At 40.6% G+C, this 14,644-nt stretch overlaps 1 protein-coding gene across 2 annotated transcripts in view; it reads left to right on the top strand.

Annotated features, from left to right (window-relative positions):
• The first annotated feature begins 9,646 nt into the window (after positions 1–9,646).
• The window catches only part of LOC137978592 (short-chain collagen C4-like), a 5,093-nt gene continuing 95 nt past the window's right edge, over positions 9,647–14,644 (top strand). Inside the window, exons 1-6 of one of the 2 annotated variants that reach the window (XM_068825589.1) lie at positions 9,647–10,028; positions 10,869–11,031; positions 11,963–12,039; positions 12,353–12,442; positions 13,585–13,791; positions 14,128–14,644. The exon at positions 14,128–14,644 is cut by the window's right edge and continues 95 nt beyond it. In XM_068825589.1, coding sequence (XP_068681690.1) covers positions 10,883–11,031; positions 11,963–12,039; positions 12,353–12,442; positions 13,585–13,791; positions 14,128–14,603 — 999 coding nt within the window. In that variant the 5' untranslated portion in view covers positions 9,647–10,028; positions 10,869–10,882 and the 3' untranslated portion in view covers positions 14,604–14,644. Of the gene's footprint in view, positions 10,029–10,158; positions 11,032–11,962; positions 12,040–12,352; positions 12,443–13,584; positions 13,792–14,127 lie in introns of those variants that run through there. The other variant, XM_068825588.1, reaches the window with a different exon arrangement.

Below are 14,644 nucleotides of genomic sequence, written 5' to 3'. Positions count from 1 at the left end.
TGCTCTCGATATAGCTGCTCATTTGGCGCTGTGAGCATTAAACCTTGCTGTATCTACTACACTTGCTTCCATAACAGCTTTAATTCATCGCCCATTTGCATTCGTACCAATGTGCCGATAAGGTATGACATATGAAAGGAGAAGACGGCCATTGCCATGGTGACGAAACAAGCTGGGTTTTTACCAAGATAGCGTTCTAGAGTAGAGTAAGTGGTTCTTTAGGGTACTTCAGGGTTCTTCCCAACCAAAAAATGACATGAGGATTTTTCCCAGGTCTGTCCTGCTTTACATGATCCTGTATGTAGAACATAAATAATAATCAGGAGTTTTCTCTATGGCATCGATCCTCCGAAAATGACAGTGTTTGACACCGCTGCCCATATGTTAAAGCTCGCGGTTTAAAGGTCAGTTCCTCCGAGACACAGCTTGCTTAGAGGATACAATAGTCCTATATACTTTAGGACAGGCATAAGATCCCATGTTACCTGATATCGAGGAGTAAGCTTGCAAGAGTTGAACACACCCTACAGGTAGCGCATTATAAAATGATGGTCAGTCACAGCGTAGTGACAACCAGGAAATTCAATCCCTTTAAACAGCTTGCGAGTGCTGAGCAAGCCGTACTAATCGTCGAGTATGATAGTCGGTTAATATGAAAGGCGTGGAGAAACGTTAACACGTTGTTCACACTCGGATGTAGTGGATCAGTTTTCTCTTGTAGACCAGATGCACGCCATGCATTTGAGGAGGGGAACATCTTACTGCTTTGCTGCCGCTAATTATTCAAGAGGACATTAGTAAGTTGTCAACCTCGCCCGGAATGTTGCCCTAATGAACTGTCACCTGACACCTTGCATGTCAGGGGTTGCCGTTCTGGGCTCAGAGGGTGAGCATCCCCATGAGGAAATGTAATTGTTAGTGAATTGTGACCAATTCACAGGGAAAGCATCCACCTATGATGCGTTCATGTCTTGCTTCAAGGAAGCATAGGCACTAGTTTGATGGTTGATTCTACTTGCAAACAGGTCTATCTGGGGAACAACAAAATCCCATATATATACAAGTAAATACCGCGATTCAGTTCTCATTATGATCCCATCTCCAAAACGGCGCGATAGAGAATCTGCAGTTACATTAAACCGCACCGGTTGACGCGCAGCAGAAACGCCGACTATGCTTCTCAAAGGGCCTTTAATCAAATTACCTTAGCAATTGTATTGCATTCCTTGTTCCTGCATCCCCGATGCCACTGATGTAGGAAATAGCAGTATGTTGTAAGGCATGTTCCTCATGCGCAGAATGGATACTGAACCGAATAGAATAAGAATACTCAGTTTGCGTTTAGTGCATTATGGCACCCCGACCCATGCGTGATGCATCCACTGTAAAAGCGATATTTGGGGAACAACGGTCAATAACCCGGAAACCTGTGAAGACAGAGATGACTCACCACTCTAACAGCACCAATGCTGTCAGCAGACGGAGGCATGTTTACAACGAAATACCTTATGAGAGATGTGCCAATTCTTTGACCCATTCCAAGTGTCTATACTACAAAGGACCAAACTCAACCCCAGGGAAAGTAGACGCTAAAGTTCCTATCAGTGTGGCAACTTCATGGATTGAGAACTACTGGGCGCACAAAGCTTAGTGGCACAAAACAACGACCTTGTCAGCCTCCGTTAAGGCTAAGAATATATGAATATTTTTACAGGAATCCTAAGAACTCTAGGCACTGCGTAGGGTAAAAAACAGACTGGGTCGGGTAAAACACAAAACGCAAGCGCGTAAATAATTGGGCAGTATGTAAGGTAGCCTCAAGGCAGGCCTCCTCAGAATCCTCCAAGTAAAAAGAATTATCAATACAACCCAAACACTTAAGTCCGTACAGGGTGCGTAGGGTGGAAAAAAAAACTGATTTTAACAGCCTGGTAAAGATGCAAGGACTACCTGTCAGTCCCTTGGGTGGGGCCCAAAAACGGAACAGAAGAACCCTAGATGCAAACTTGAGATATTTTCTGAACGTTGGCAATATAGGGATGAAATTGAAGAAATTGGGAAGGTCTATAGGACATAAAAAACCCAGGTTTCATCAACCTTATGGTACATCTTGAACGTACAGTAGGTCAATGTTTGATTTAAATACTTCAAACTGAAAATAACACTATGAGCCCCAGGTTCCTCTTTTGGTCATAGGAATATCGGAGAAACAATTTCCCCTGTTTCCGACTGACACCGTTCATAGATCATTAATACCTGCATCAATAGCTTCTTGCTCAATAACAGAAAATTTGAATTCAAGTTTACAGCTAGATACACACTGCAAGATAAACGGGTCGGAAGTCAACCTTGCTATTCGCAATTGGCCAGCATGCAATGGTGCAACTGACCTAATAACGGTATCAACGCTACTCATGTAACCAACCTGAGGATTACAGTTTAGCAGTTTGTCTTCTTATTGGACTGGGATCATGGTTGACGGCCTTGCTTCTTCTTGGTTGTGGTAGGAGCCCCTTCTCCCCTAACATTGCATTGCATTGCAGAATATGACTTACCACCTCTCGAGAAGCAAACTGGGCGTTCAGATCTGGTTTCAGAGATTCTCGGCCACAAAGATTCAGTTCCCGGGTTCCTGCCAATGCTAGAACAAGGGAATGTGAGAGAGTAGCCTAGAGCCGGCTCGCCTGATGCTTTATCACAGGGATTGATGGTGGCACAAAATGAGAAAACAAAAAAACTGTCGAGCTTTCTGAAGAGCCCTGTCTGAGGATTTGGTATAGCGAATATAACGTTGACGTCACCTATTGTAATTAATATGCCAACCAGAGCCTCATTGGCTGTCCCAAAGGGTCTTTAGTTCCTGTAGTTGGCACACTTGAATAACAAAAACAATGTTTGTAAATAGAGATCATCCCTACTTGGAGACAACCGATTACAAATAGTTCTGTTCACTTTTGAGGAGACTAGCAATTAGCAATTTTCTGGTCTTAAGTATTTTTCCACCAGCCCCTTTAGCTTTGTTTTAGGGAGATCGCCTTTGATAAGGTCTTTTAGCATAGTGGCCAGCTTGGCGTTAACTGTCGCACCTGTTTTGTCAGTTGCCGAGAACTCCTCTGCTAAGTTGTCAAAACTTGACCTAGGGGACTCCCCTAAGTAACTTGCAAGACACCAGTGAGCACAGGCGAAACCTCTGAGTGTTAGTCATCACCATCAGAGGGCTTATCCTGATCACTTTCGGAGGTAATTCAGAGCCCTAAATTTAGCTTAAATCTTTTACTAAGCTCTTGTTTCAGGGAAGCGACTATCCCTGTAGCTCTGCTTTCCTCGAGGAAGGAAGCGGTGGGGAGGCCCCTCATCTAAGTTTTGTGTGGTTGCTAAAATGTAAACAACCGAAAAATATTGAGCTCTGAAGGACCAAGAACCTCAAATTCGGGAAAAAAAATATTTATGTTTCCCTTCATATAGCCATTTCGCTAAACTAGAAGCGGCTCCAACCAGGAGAAGCGATTGCCAAGCACAGTTCTCCGGCATCCACGTGTCCGTTGAAGTACACGTCAACTCGCGAGGTAAACTATAACCTTCTTTCCCTCAACTGTTGAAAACATTAGGACTCAAAGGGAAACTATACCTTAAAGTTTCTTACCCTAACAACCGCCTCCACATTGGATAGGACGGCAAAAAGCGAGGCAAAAGGCTCTCGACCAAGTTCAGTCTTAAATGACAACTTGTTGCAAAGCACTGTTCTCCGGCATCCACGTGTCCGTTGTGGTCCATTTCAACTCGGGAAACTATAACTTTCTTTCCCTCAAATGTTGAAAATGTTAGGACTCGAAGGGAAACTATAACTTTCTTTCCCTTAATAACCGCCGCCATATTGGATAGGACGGCGAAAAGCGAGGCACATAAGGCTCTCGACATAGCTTAACAGCTTCTAAACAACAACATATGAAACGCCAATTTTTCCTCGTTGCACTTTCCTTCCTCAAGCTTAGTTTTCGAGATAAACTGAATAAAACAACAAGAAGTTAATTGAAGCGACATTATTTTCTTACCTGCAATAGTAAGGACAAATAAAGAGAATAAAAACCCGGAGACCACAATAGTTCTAACTCCACGGCTTCGCAACGTGTACTGATTATCCACGGCGGCACGTGTGCATCTCATGTTAACCGGAAGTGACGTCACCGGGATTTGGTAGAATTGAATGTTTACAATTATGCAGATATCCTTGTGGAGGGTGCATTTCGCGCAATTGAATGCCGATTGGCGCAAATGAACGTATTTTCGCATTATTGTCTGACTTTTAGTTCAAATGATTCGCATTTTCTCTAAATGAACAGCAAATGGTGTATATGTTTGAAGTGCAAGTTATAGCAGAAATTAAGAGAAGTGATCCTTGCACTTAAAGTCCACCTAAACCAAAAAATATCTTATTCTTGTAAAAAATTAAGCGTAGTTTTGGGTCTACAATTTTTTTTCGTCTGGCTATATTTCCGTTTCAGGAAATCACGGCAGCGCAAAAGAGGTCTGGGAAGAGCGATTGTAGTGACGTCAGATCGAGACCCACAAGATACAAGGGGTGCTTACCATTTAGCCAGAAAATCCGGAAATTTCGGTTTGGAGTCAAATGGAAAGGCAGTTTTCCGGAAAATCTTTTCGGAAATTGTGGACAACCTCCAGAGGTAGTCCTCTTTTTCCGTTCGGAACGGAATTCGCGAAATGCTCTTACCATTTGCGAGAACCTTCCGTTTCCAGGCCCTTTCTCACAAGATCGAGTAAAATATGCGGGATGGAATGCTGTGTAGTAAATGGTAAGCGCCATTCTCATCCGGTTGGTCATTAAATTCGGAAAATCGCTTACTTTTATGCAACGATCATTCCATCCGGATTATTTGGCTTAATGGTAAGCATCCAAGCTTCACCAAACTCGTTCCCAAGGGACCCTGCAGAGAACAAGGGGGAAGCTTCACTTGCCTTCTCCTTCATAGAGAAGTTCTTTTAACGTAACGTTAAACATTTCTCGGCCCTCGTCAGATTCTGACGCTGGTCATTATTCCGAAGACTCGAAAATGGATTACGACATAGAAAGACGATGGTCATGATTTATCTCCATCGAGATCATATAGCCTCGAGCGATGAAGATATCATCGCCTTTGCCGCGACGACCCAAAGGCTGACAAGGAATGGACTGCCAATTACGAAAAGAAAATAGAAGCTGACAAAGCACTAGAACGAGCTGAAGGCCGATAAATTTAAGGGAAACGTTGAAGTGGCTTATATAGAGGGAATACTTGCAATTGCGTATTCTGCATGGTGATACCGAGACTGCTTTCGTTGATTGTGTGTTTTTTGTTTGGCTGTTACTTCTTGTAACTGAACGACAGTTCATTCGTTCCTTTTATTCATTCGTTGACTTCTGTATTGTGCAGGTGCAAGTGTGGAAATTGTAGTGTCGGTTTTCTTCAAAACATTAGTGAGTACTATTGCTGCAGTGAGTTGGAAGGCTGTTTAGAGTTGTCCTGTTTGATTCAACGTTTCAGGAGTCGAACCAGTTTGCCTTCAAGAATGGAGCCTTAGGTTAGCAGCCGGAAAATGAGGCAAAGCAAGAGGCAAGCAAATGTATCAACAAACAGAAGACGAAGCAAGGTGAGCGGTGAATTTTTTTTTTTGGCTAAGATATGGTTTACAAATAGAGTACATGTTGTGTACTGCTGGTGTATTTGATTAAATATCTGATTTTATCTTTGCTTCGTTTCTTTTTGTTGCTTCCACTTCCATTTCTCTTATAACTTGAGCCTTCTGCCATGAGAATCGTTTAATTAAACGCCTTTCATATTTGTGTTGTCACGTTTGATCAAAAGCGGTCCAAACGTCGAGTAAAGGCCTCTCTTTTGGAATTCTTCATGCAAGCACAAGAACTGAACCCATCTTCTTCGACGTTTCGTAATTTCATGGCGATTGTCGTCAAAATACGGTATCACGAAATGAAGCCTTATACCGCCTTTTAAACTTCTGCTATTGTGTCATCCTGCTGCTTCGCATGTAAGCTGCATTCAAAAACTCCGCAGAAAAGAAGTCAAATTTTGACGTCTCAATTGCAGCTAGACCCATACCTCTCTTGTCTCGGTAGCGCGGCTAACATGGCAGTATTTTGCCGCTAATTTTATACCTATTTAACAGATCGTTTCTCTTATAACTTGAGCTTTCTGCAAGGAGAATCGTATTAGAAATAGGTGTTTAATGAAACGTCTTCCATATTTGTGTTGTCACGTTTGATCAAAAGCGGTGTAAACGTCGAGTGAAGTCCTCTCTTTTGAAATGCTTCGAGCACTGTGACAAACTGAACCAATCTTCTTCGACGTTCATGACTTCATGGCGATTGTCGTCAAAATACGGTATCATAAAATGAAGCCCTGTACCGTCTTTTAAATTTCTGGTATTGTTGCATTCTGCTGTTACGCATGTGAACTACAGTCCAAAAATCCACATTGAACAAGTCAAATGTTTAGAAAACTCTGGATTTTACGTCACAATAGCAGCTAGACCCATATCTCTTTTGTTTCGGTAGCTAGTGCGGCCAACAGAGCAGTATATGGGCCAACATGTCGGAGTTTTACCGCAAATTTTACGTATTGAACAGACCATCAAATATCGAGATTTAAACCAAATCAAAAAAAGTTTGCGCCAAAATGTCCCTAAAGTCACGCTAATATTTTTTTTGAGAATCTTCAGTGGTGAAGCGGAAAGAAGCGGTTCCGATAAAACAGAAGCTCCGGGTTCGAATCTAATCTATGGATATGATTTTTTAATTTTCTTATTTTCTGTGCTACCACAAGTCCTGGGACACAGTGTCCTAAAGTGACGATAACAGTAAATTCTATTCAAAGCTAATTACGAATTAACGATAATCGTTAATTTAGAGAAGAGATCATGTTGGAAGTAGTTAATAGGCCTTTTTCGATATATTAAAAGAAAGGAGAGGTTTAATAGAGGACAAAAATGTTAAGCGAGACGATCGGCTGGCGTGAAAACACGCCCAAAGACAAAGGAAAATGGATGATATGCAAATATTTTTCACATTCATTCCAACGTGTTTCTTTTGTTTTTGTCCTCACTGACTCACTATCAACCCGAATATTTTGATATTTCGAAAATGGCCTATTTTGTTGGGCTCCCGTGCCGGCAGCGGGTTATCATGAGACGAAATTGCGAGAAGTTATCCTCGCACACTTAACTTAGCAATTGTCTTATCATGACACCTAAAAAATTCAGGGCGCTTCAACGGCAATTTTCGCACCCGAGACACATTCATGCTTGATCGCCCAAAACAAAATTAAGTTTTCAAATCTCCTTTGTATCGTAATATGATCTGCTGTGTGTTCGGAATCAAATGTGTAATGGAATAAGACCAGTCTGAGCATCGTGTTTTGGGAGGCGGATGGGTCATAACATTATTGCGGTGTTTACTTGTGAAATGAAAGTTCACACAAGTAGAATTTTTATTCCAATACGAACTAGTGAACTTACTACGGCGTTTGTATGTAAACACTCTCCGAGTTCCTGTCCCTATATTTATTCCTTCAACCCTTTCGTAATTTTTTACAGTGAGAACCGAGCATCATGCATACTCGAGACTGAAGCCCCGAGCAAATGAAAGGCTTCAAGGTCCTTCAACATTTTCTTCAACATCCGTTCGATTTTGTTGAAGAGCGATGTTGAAAGCTTTCGCCTAAAGACAACTGTTTACGCTGTTGTGCCGCATTACAATCAAAGAAATTATTTTAATTCCCTGAATTGCTGTTAAAGGCGATAGCTCGTTTTGACTCAAAAAAAAAAATTAATGTGGACTAGTGTAGATCGTCCGGTATCACGACATTTGAGGCGCGTTTACACGACAGAGGAAAAATGGCACGGGTCCGATCAATAGTGGAACCGTTCCAATTATGTTTGTAAAGAAACAGTGAACTTTTATCCGTTCCGCTACAGAACCATAGGCGCCTATGGTCCTGTAGCGGAACGGATAAAAGTTCACTGTTTCTTTACAAAAATGAATGGAACTATACCACTTTTTATCGGACCCGTGCCATTTTTCCTCTGTCGTGTAAACGCACCTCAAATTGTGATGATCTGCCTTCTGTTGACCTCTGTTGTATACTTTGTCAACGGCGAAGAAAATTGTATTACTCGAAATCACCCGCTTCAAGTTCTCTTTTCGCTTTAGTTCACTCAGTGAAACTTTTCTAGCCAGTTGACCCATCAGTTCTAAACGTTTACGTTTATTTCAGTCATAAAGTCGACCAATAAATCCCGATGCAACAGTGATTTGTTAATTTGGTAGCTGTATTTAACTTGGTAATATTGTGTTGACTTGAATTTTTCACAGTCAATTTTCATTGTAAATACAACTCTTACCACTCAGCCTATCTTTATTCGTCGTCAGATTCTATCATCAACTCCCGGCATATTTTGCTGTTTTTTTAATGTTGTTACAATCATGCCAATAGAGCCCTTTCGTGTTATAAAATTTACCTCTGCTGTTCCTGTTTCAGTGCTGCTTTTGGAATCGCCAAACCTCAAATCACACACCATAGCACGAGAGGAACCACTAACTCAGTGAGTACACTCAAAGGCCACCTTTCCCAATGCAAAACTGCTACAAAGGGAAGGGGAATAAAAAGATCGAGCCCCAAAAAATCTGTTTTGATGTTCATGATCGTTATTCCTTTTATACTGTAAATGAATGTAAATAAAACGTGATAGAGTTTTGTATTGCTAATATGCCTTTGAGAGGAAGACAACGACGCTAACGAAAGCAAAACTTGAAAACATTTTCTGACGCTATCGTAAACCTATTTGCCGTCTATATCCCGTACTGTTCCTATATCACAATATCGGCGAAAATGCTCCAAGTGTATTGTATTGGAAGAATTCGTTATTGAAGTAAATATGGAGAATGAAGGATTGCTTGGAAGTATGTTCACGTTGTCGTCAAAACTTCATCGATTGAATGTGGTTACATTTATTCCTATTTTACTTTATTAGGGACGTCAACATCTACGCCGGCGACGAACTGAAAACGTCACCTCAAAATATAAACTTTGCGCTTTTGTAAGAGTTCCGCGATTATTCTCTCTCGTTCATGTCATGAGGCGAAGTATCCTAAAACTCAATTGGAAACGAACGTTTCCTCACGTTATTGTCAAAACCTCATATTTGGTGATTTTATGTCGCAAAGTACTGGCAGAAATACGTGATAATAAAACAATGCCGACTACGTTTATTTTTTCTCTTTTAACCAAATGATATACGTTGCGTTCTCTTTGCCCTGGCCTTCGTCGTTTCTTAAACTCTGCTTTACTTTCTTGTTTTCCAGAGGACGGAAAAGAAATGTATTGAGAAATATATGCTGCAACTGCAGCACGCCTTTTTGCGGCATTAAAACCTAGTTTAGGACGAGTCGCCGCTGTTTCCGTTGCATCCTCGTCCTTGCCAAAGCTCTTTGTTATGGACAAATGAGACATAAGTACATCATTTACGACATGTTCGCGTACGTTTCATCTTATTCAAACTGACAACCCTTCATGCTAAAGGTTAAGGACGGATTTTCAACCCATTGCAAGGCTGCTGCCTAAGAAAATTTTAAAGGAGCCCTCAGAGCTAAACGCTGAGAACTTAGGAGCCGTACATGTGAAGTGAAAGGTGTTGCTGTGAAAAATTAAGGGGCCCAGAGCTATTCTTTGGGAGCCCCAGGCTACCGGGCTCCTGTTAGGCAACAGCCTTGCATTGTACAGACCAAACTTCATTCGGCATGCCAACTTTTCCAGTTCTTCAACAAATGACCCAATTCTTTCCATTTCAACAACCAGAGCATTTTAATTCTAACACTGAATTCACTTGCCTTACAAAAAGATCCTTGGGGAGCGAAGACATTAAATCGCCGAAAGCTTATTAAATGTGTCACTCTAGCTTTTCTGTATTCTTTGGTTCAAGAGAAAGGTACAGACAGTTCTAAATCCGTCGTCTTATAGGTAAGAACGCCGCTCTAAGAACTGTAATATGTCAGTCAACAATGTATTTGCAAGATCGGCGCTCTCTGTTGCACAGACCGTCGTCAATTTAGTCAGATGTAGAATGTTATTTTTACAGTATGGACAATTGAAAATTTATTGTCAGATGCTCGCGACCTCCACATAACCTAAAATTTGCCCAGTTCACGTCGTCGTCGTCAGGCCGAGAACGGCAATTGGCATGGGAACGCTCTTCCAAAACTACGGTTTGAAAACAGTTAATGATGAAGCACTGTCATTTCCTGCTGTTAGATTTCATAACCTTTTGCTAGTCTTTCAGAAAAGCCAACCGAGTGCACTTATCATCATCCTAGAAATATTTATATGCAAATCTGTCTGAGCAGTCCAACTGTTCATGGGGAATATTTCAGGGTTGCGGTCCCATAAAGGCAAAGCTTGTTTTCGTTGGCTATCTCTTAGAGTTTCTTAGTCACAAAATATTGTTATTCCACTTGGATGTAGATTGATTGTGTACACCAGGTGTAAATAATTTTCCATCCATTGACTGACATATTGACATTTACGCGCGTGACTCTTTGTTCAGTCAAAAGCATCTCAGTTGTAAACGCGAAAAAGTTCGAGCTTGTATCTTTGTGAAGCTCTCTGCAGAATCAATAAAACTTCTTTCTTGTGATTCGCATAAGGTATATTTATTTCGTTTCTCCAACTTGATACTCTACTTGTACCGAAGGCAGTGATCAAAGAAGACCATTTCGTCAGCTATGAAGTACCCGCGAGTGAAAACCCCTTGTGGTGGTTTGCGTTTCCTTGTTGTGTTAATGATGTGCTTTACCATTTTGGTCCACATCTCAGCCATGGATGATCAGCGTCCAAATAATCACGATGTCCATGCAACTGGACAAAAGACTGAGTCGATGCTGTTTCGCGAACGCAGAGGAATTAAGAAAAACACCACTCAAAACCCGCAAGACTTTGAAAAACGACTGAAAACCGTTGAAGAGAGGTTTGTCCTCGATAAGTTATAGCTGCTTATCCTCCCAATCTCAAATAACGTATTGTCGTCTCTCCGGTCGAGACTGAGTAATATTTTCAATTTTTTCTTGATTTCAGCGAGTGTTCATTGTTTCTAATGGTCGTGTATTTTGCTTCGTCGACTCTCTTGGCCACCAAAGTTATTTGATAACATTTCAGTATACAATTCTGCTTCATGCGTTAGGAGTTTACACTTTTATAGTTTTCAGAAATAAAATTTCGATTGGAAATTGATTTAGCGAAGACTAAAACTTCCTTCAGAAACTTGGTACCTCTTACTATATTTAAGTAATTATTCTTGTTTCTAGCAGTATTAAAATGTTGCCAGTTAATTTAACTCCAAAGGAAATATTATCGCTACAGTTTCAATTTTGTGCGTGTGAGTGAAATGTTTAGTATAGAAGTGATTTTTGTGCAGAAAGAGAAAATGTATTTCGCTAAAATTAAAGTTATTATACCAATTAAGTGCTTTTCCTCGCAAAAATACGGTTTTTAGAAAATACGCCGCTTGGAGGTATTTATCAAAACGATGGGGCAATGTAAGCGCGTTGGAAAAAAATCATCAAAGACCCGAAGGAAAGAGCCATATTAATTACGGCACTCAGTAAACGATATCATGTAAAATGTCAGCTCCAACAAAATAAATAAATAAATAAATAAAAATCATTCGACCAAAACGCCCAATCAGATCTAGTACGCAACCAAACGTTTACTATCACTGTAAAACTCTTTAACATTTAATTCAACACGGACAGTTCTTCAGTTACATGTTCTTTCCCTAAAATATTATTATGCCTTAACCTGCTTGAGCTTGAATACCTTTCTTTTACCTCAGACATGACCATCTGATAACAATCGACAATTCAGATGAATATCAACACTTCAATTTTATTTTGTTATAGACTTGATGCACTGATGCGGTTCCCTCGTCTGGGATCAAGTGGGAATTCTTGCAATTCACTTATAGCCTACCTTTTGGGTTGGTATAGAGCCCACCCATGATTATAAGATAATAGCATTTAAAAGAAGAGTTATTCAGTGTTAAAAGTTATTTCTTTTCATTTGTTTTGAGGCACAACAGAAAATAAAACCTTGCGTAATTTGGGAAGTTCTCACCAGTACATGAACGCAAAAAAAGTCTGGTATAAAAGCATTATTTTGTTCAGGTTATTTTTAAAAAAAAATAATTGAAGGTTATAATTAATACGACTACCAACTACGAATTTTAAGGAATCATCCTATTTGTGAACTCTAAGCCATTGAATTGTTTTGTACCATTTTCAATCTCAAAGGAAAGCATATCCAAAACAGTGGAAAAGAAAAGATGGGACCCCCAGGTCCACCAGGGAAACCAGGATTGAATGGAAAAAATGGCTCCAAAGGTAAATGAAACCGGCTGCACTACGTGGCAATATTTAAACTTCACTTCACAGAGCTGTCATAGAGATTTTGACGTCTTACCGTCAAAACGTCTGAAATTGTGCAGAAGATGCCCATTATTAAACCTATTTTTTGTCTGATGCTTAAAATCCTCCTGGAATCGGAATTATTATATATCATAGAAATTTAATGTACAGGCCGGAAGAAGGCGTTTACACCGAAATTTGTGGACACAGAGCCAGATCTTGGAAAAAGTTAACTCCATTTGATGCAGGTTAAAATCCACTTTAACCCTTTCCATTAATACTAGTACTAAAAAAGAGAAAATTAGTCTCATTGGACCAACAGAGTCTGCAGTAAACAAAGGAAATATTATCCGTTTTGGTCTCCACCACAGTTTAGGGCTTTTGAAATTGTATAGAATGGTAGATCCCCTTATAAATATCAAAAAGACATCCAAAACTTGTCCAAGCTGAGGATGATTTAATTCAACCAGTCGCTAAGTAAGGAGTGTTTTAAAAACATTTGTTATCGCACCATTTTCAAAAATACGGTAAAATACGTGGCTTCCGAAAACTTTATCATCCGCTAAGGGTATAATATTTAGATTAAAGGATGCAAAACATGCACATGCGGCATTCCGTTGATAATTGCAGCAACATAATCATGCGTTTGCTGAAAATTAATGTATTTTTCTGAAACTTGTTTGAGACCCCTTGTGACGTTGCTCCTCCAAATAACGAAAAATATCGTGTTCCAATTTGCCATTCTTTATTCTGAACATTAGATTTTGCCGCCTCGCATTTATCCTGTTTTTCTAAGAGAGGAGCTTTAACTTGTTAAACAAGAAATGAATGACAATAAATTGCTAAAAGTATTTCACAGGAACTACCCCACTCAAAAAGGAAAAACACAAACAAACAAATACACCCACTTAAAAGGGAAAACTAAATATAGTTTCGTGAATCACCCCGAGTAAGGCATCCTTCCCTGTCTTTCTTTTAACTCGTTTGAATAAGCTGAATAAGAAAAAGCAGGTCAATGTGACCATGGAAAACGAATCACTCTGAACAGCTTCCCTCTAACTTTTCCCATCAGGACACAGCAAATACTAGTGCACCCGCTCTGTCCTCTTTCCTCACAGGGGAACCAGGAAAGCCTGGCACAAACACGCCCTTACCAGGCCCTCCTGGACCTAAAGGACAACAAGGAGCTGTAGGTAAGACTGGAGCCCAGGGACCTCAAGGCGCCAAAGGAGAAAAAGGACAAAACGGGACTGCAAAGTCGGGTGTGAAGTATGTTCGATGGGGAAGGACCACATGTCCCAGTGGTGCTCAGATCGTCTATAAAGGTATAAAGGTCCTAGAACAATTTAATTCAACGCTTCCTAACATTTCGTAATAGCTCTCACCAAAGATTCACGCTTGGTTCTCTTCATTATTAGGTGGTTGCGATAGAATTTTGATTTTTTTCCTTTCCTGGTGGTCACAGGAGTCGTCACGGAAGCAGAAAACTTTATAAAGGGATAATAAAAGATTACTCAAAAGAAAATACTGATCTCGCTAAAAAAAAGACTGAAAAATTACTTTCGATATGTACCGGTAATTTATTTGGGAGTGAGAGCTATTGTTTGCAATTGATCTCCAAGCAAGCTGAATGCGTTTTGCACATCCCTTTCACTTTTCAGGGATAATTGGGGGTGAATATTGGAACCACTACGGTGGTGGAGTCAACTACCTTTGTCTTCCTCACAATCCAAAGTACGACAAGTACAAAGATGGTCACCAGGGTGGAGGATACATTTACGGCACTGAGTATCACGTCAGTTACTACAACCCTTTTAAGAGAAATCTCAATAATCATGACGCACCCTGTGTTGTCTGCTTCGTGGCGTCACGTGGTTCAATGCTGATGATGCCCGCAAGGAATGACTGTCCATCTGGATGGACCGAGGAGTATCATGGGTATCTGATGACTGCATATCATGTTGACAAACATTCAAGTGATTTCATTTGTGTCGATGGTGATCCAGAATATGTTCCTGGTAGCCATGCTGACAAAGATGGTGCCTTGCTGTATCCCGTGGAGGGCGTTTGTGGTTCACTTCCCTGTCTTCCATATGTCAGCGGTCGAGAGTTGACATGCGCCGTCTGCACCAAGTAATGAAAGAAAAGGGAAGGCTTGAACAGTAGTTGATTTGCATT

This window comes from Montipora foliosa, chromosome 12 (assembly GCF_036669935.1).
Source record: "Montipora foliosa isolate CH-2021 chromosome 12, ASM3666993v2, whole genome shotgun sequence".
NCBI classification, from domain to species: Eukaryota; Metazoa; Cnidaria; class Anthozoa; order Scleractinia; family Acroporidae; genus Montipora; species Montipora foliosa.
The sequence above is the reverse complement of the archived record's forward strand: the minus strand, read 5'-3'. Positions and strand labels throughout refer to the sequence as shown.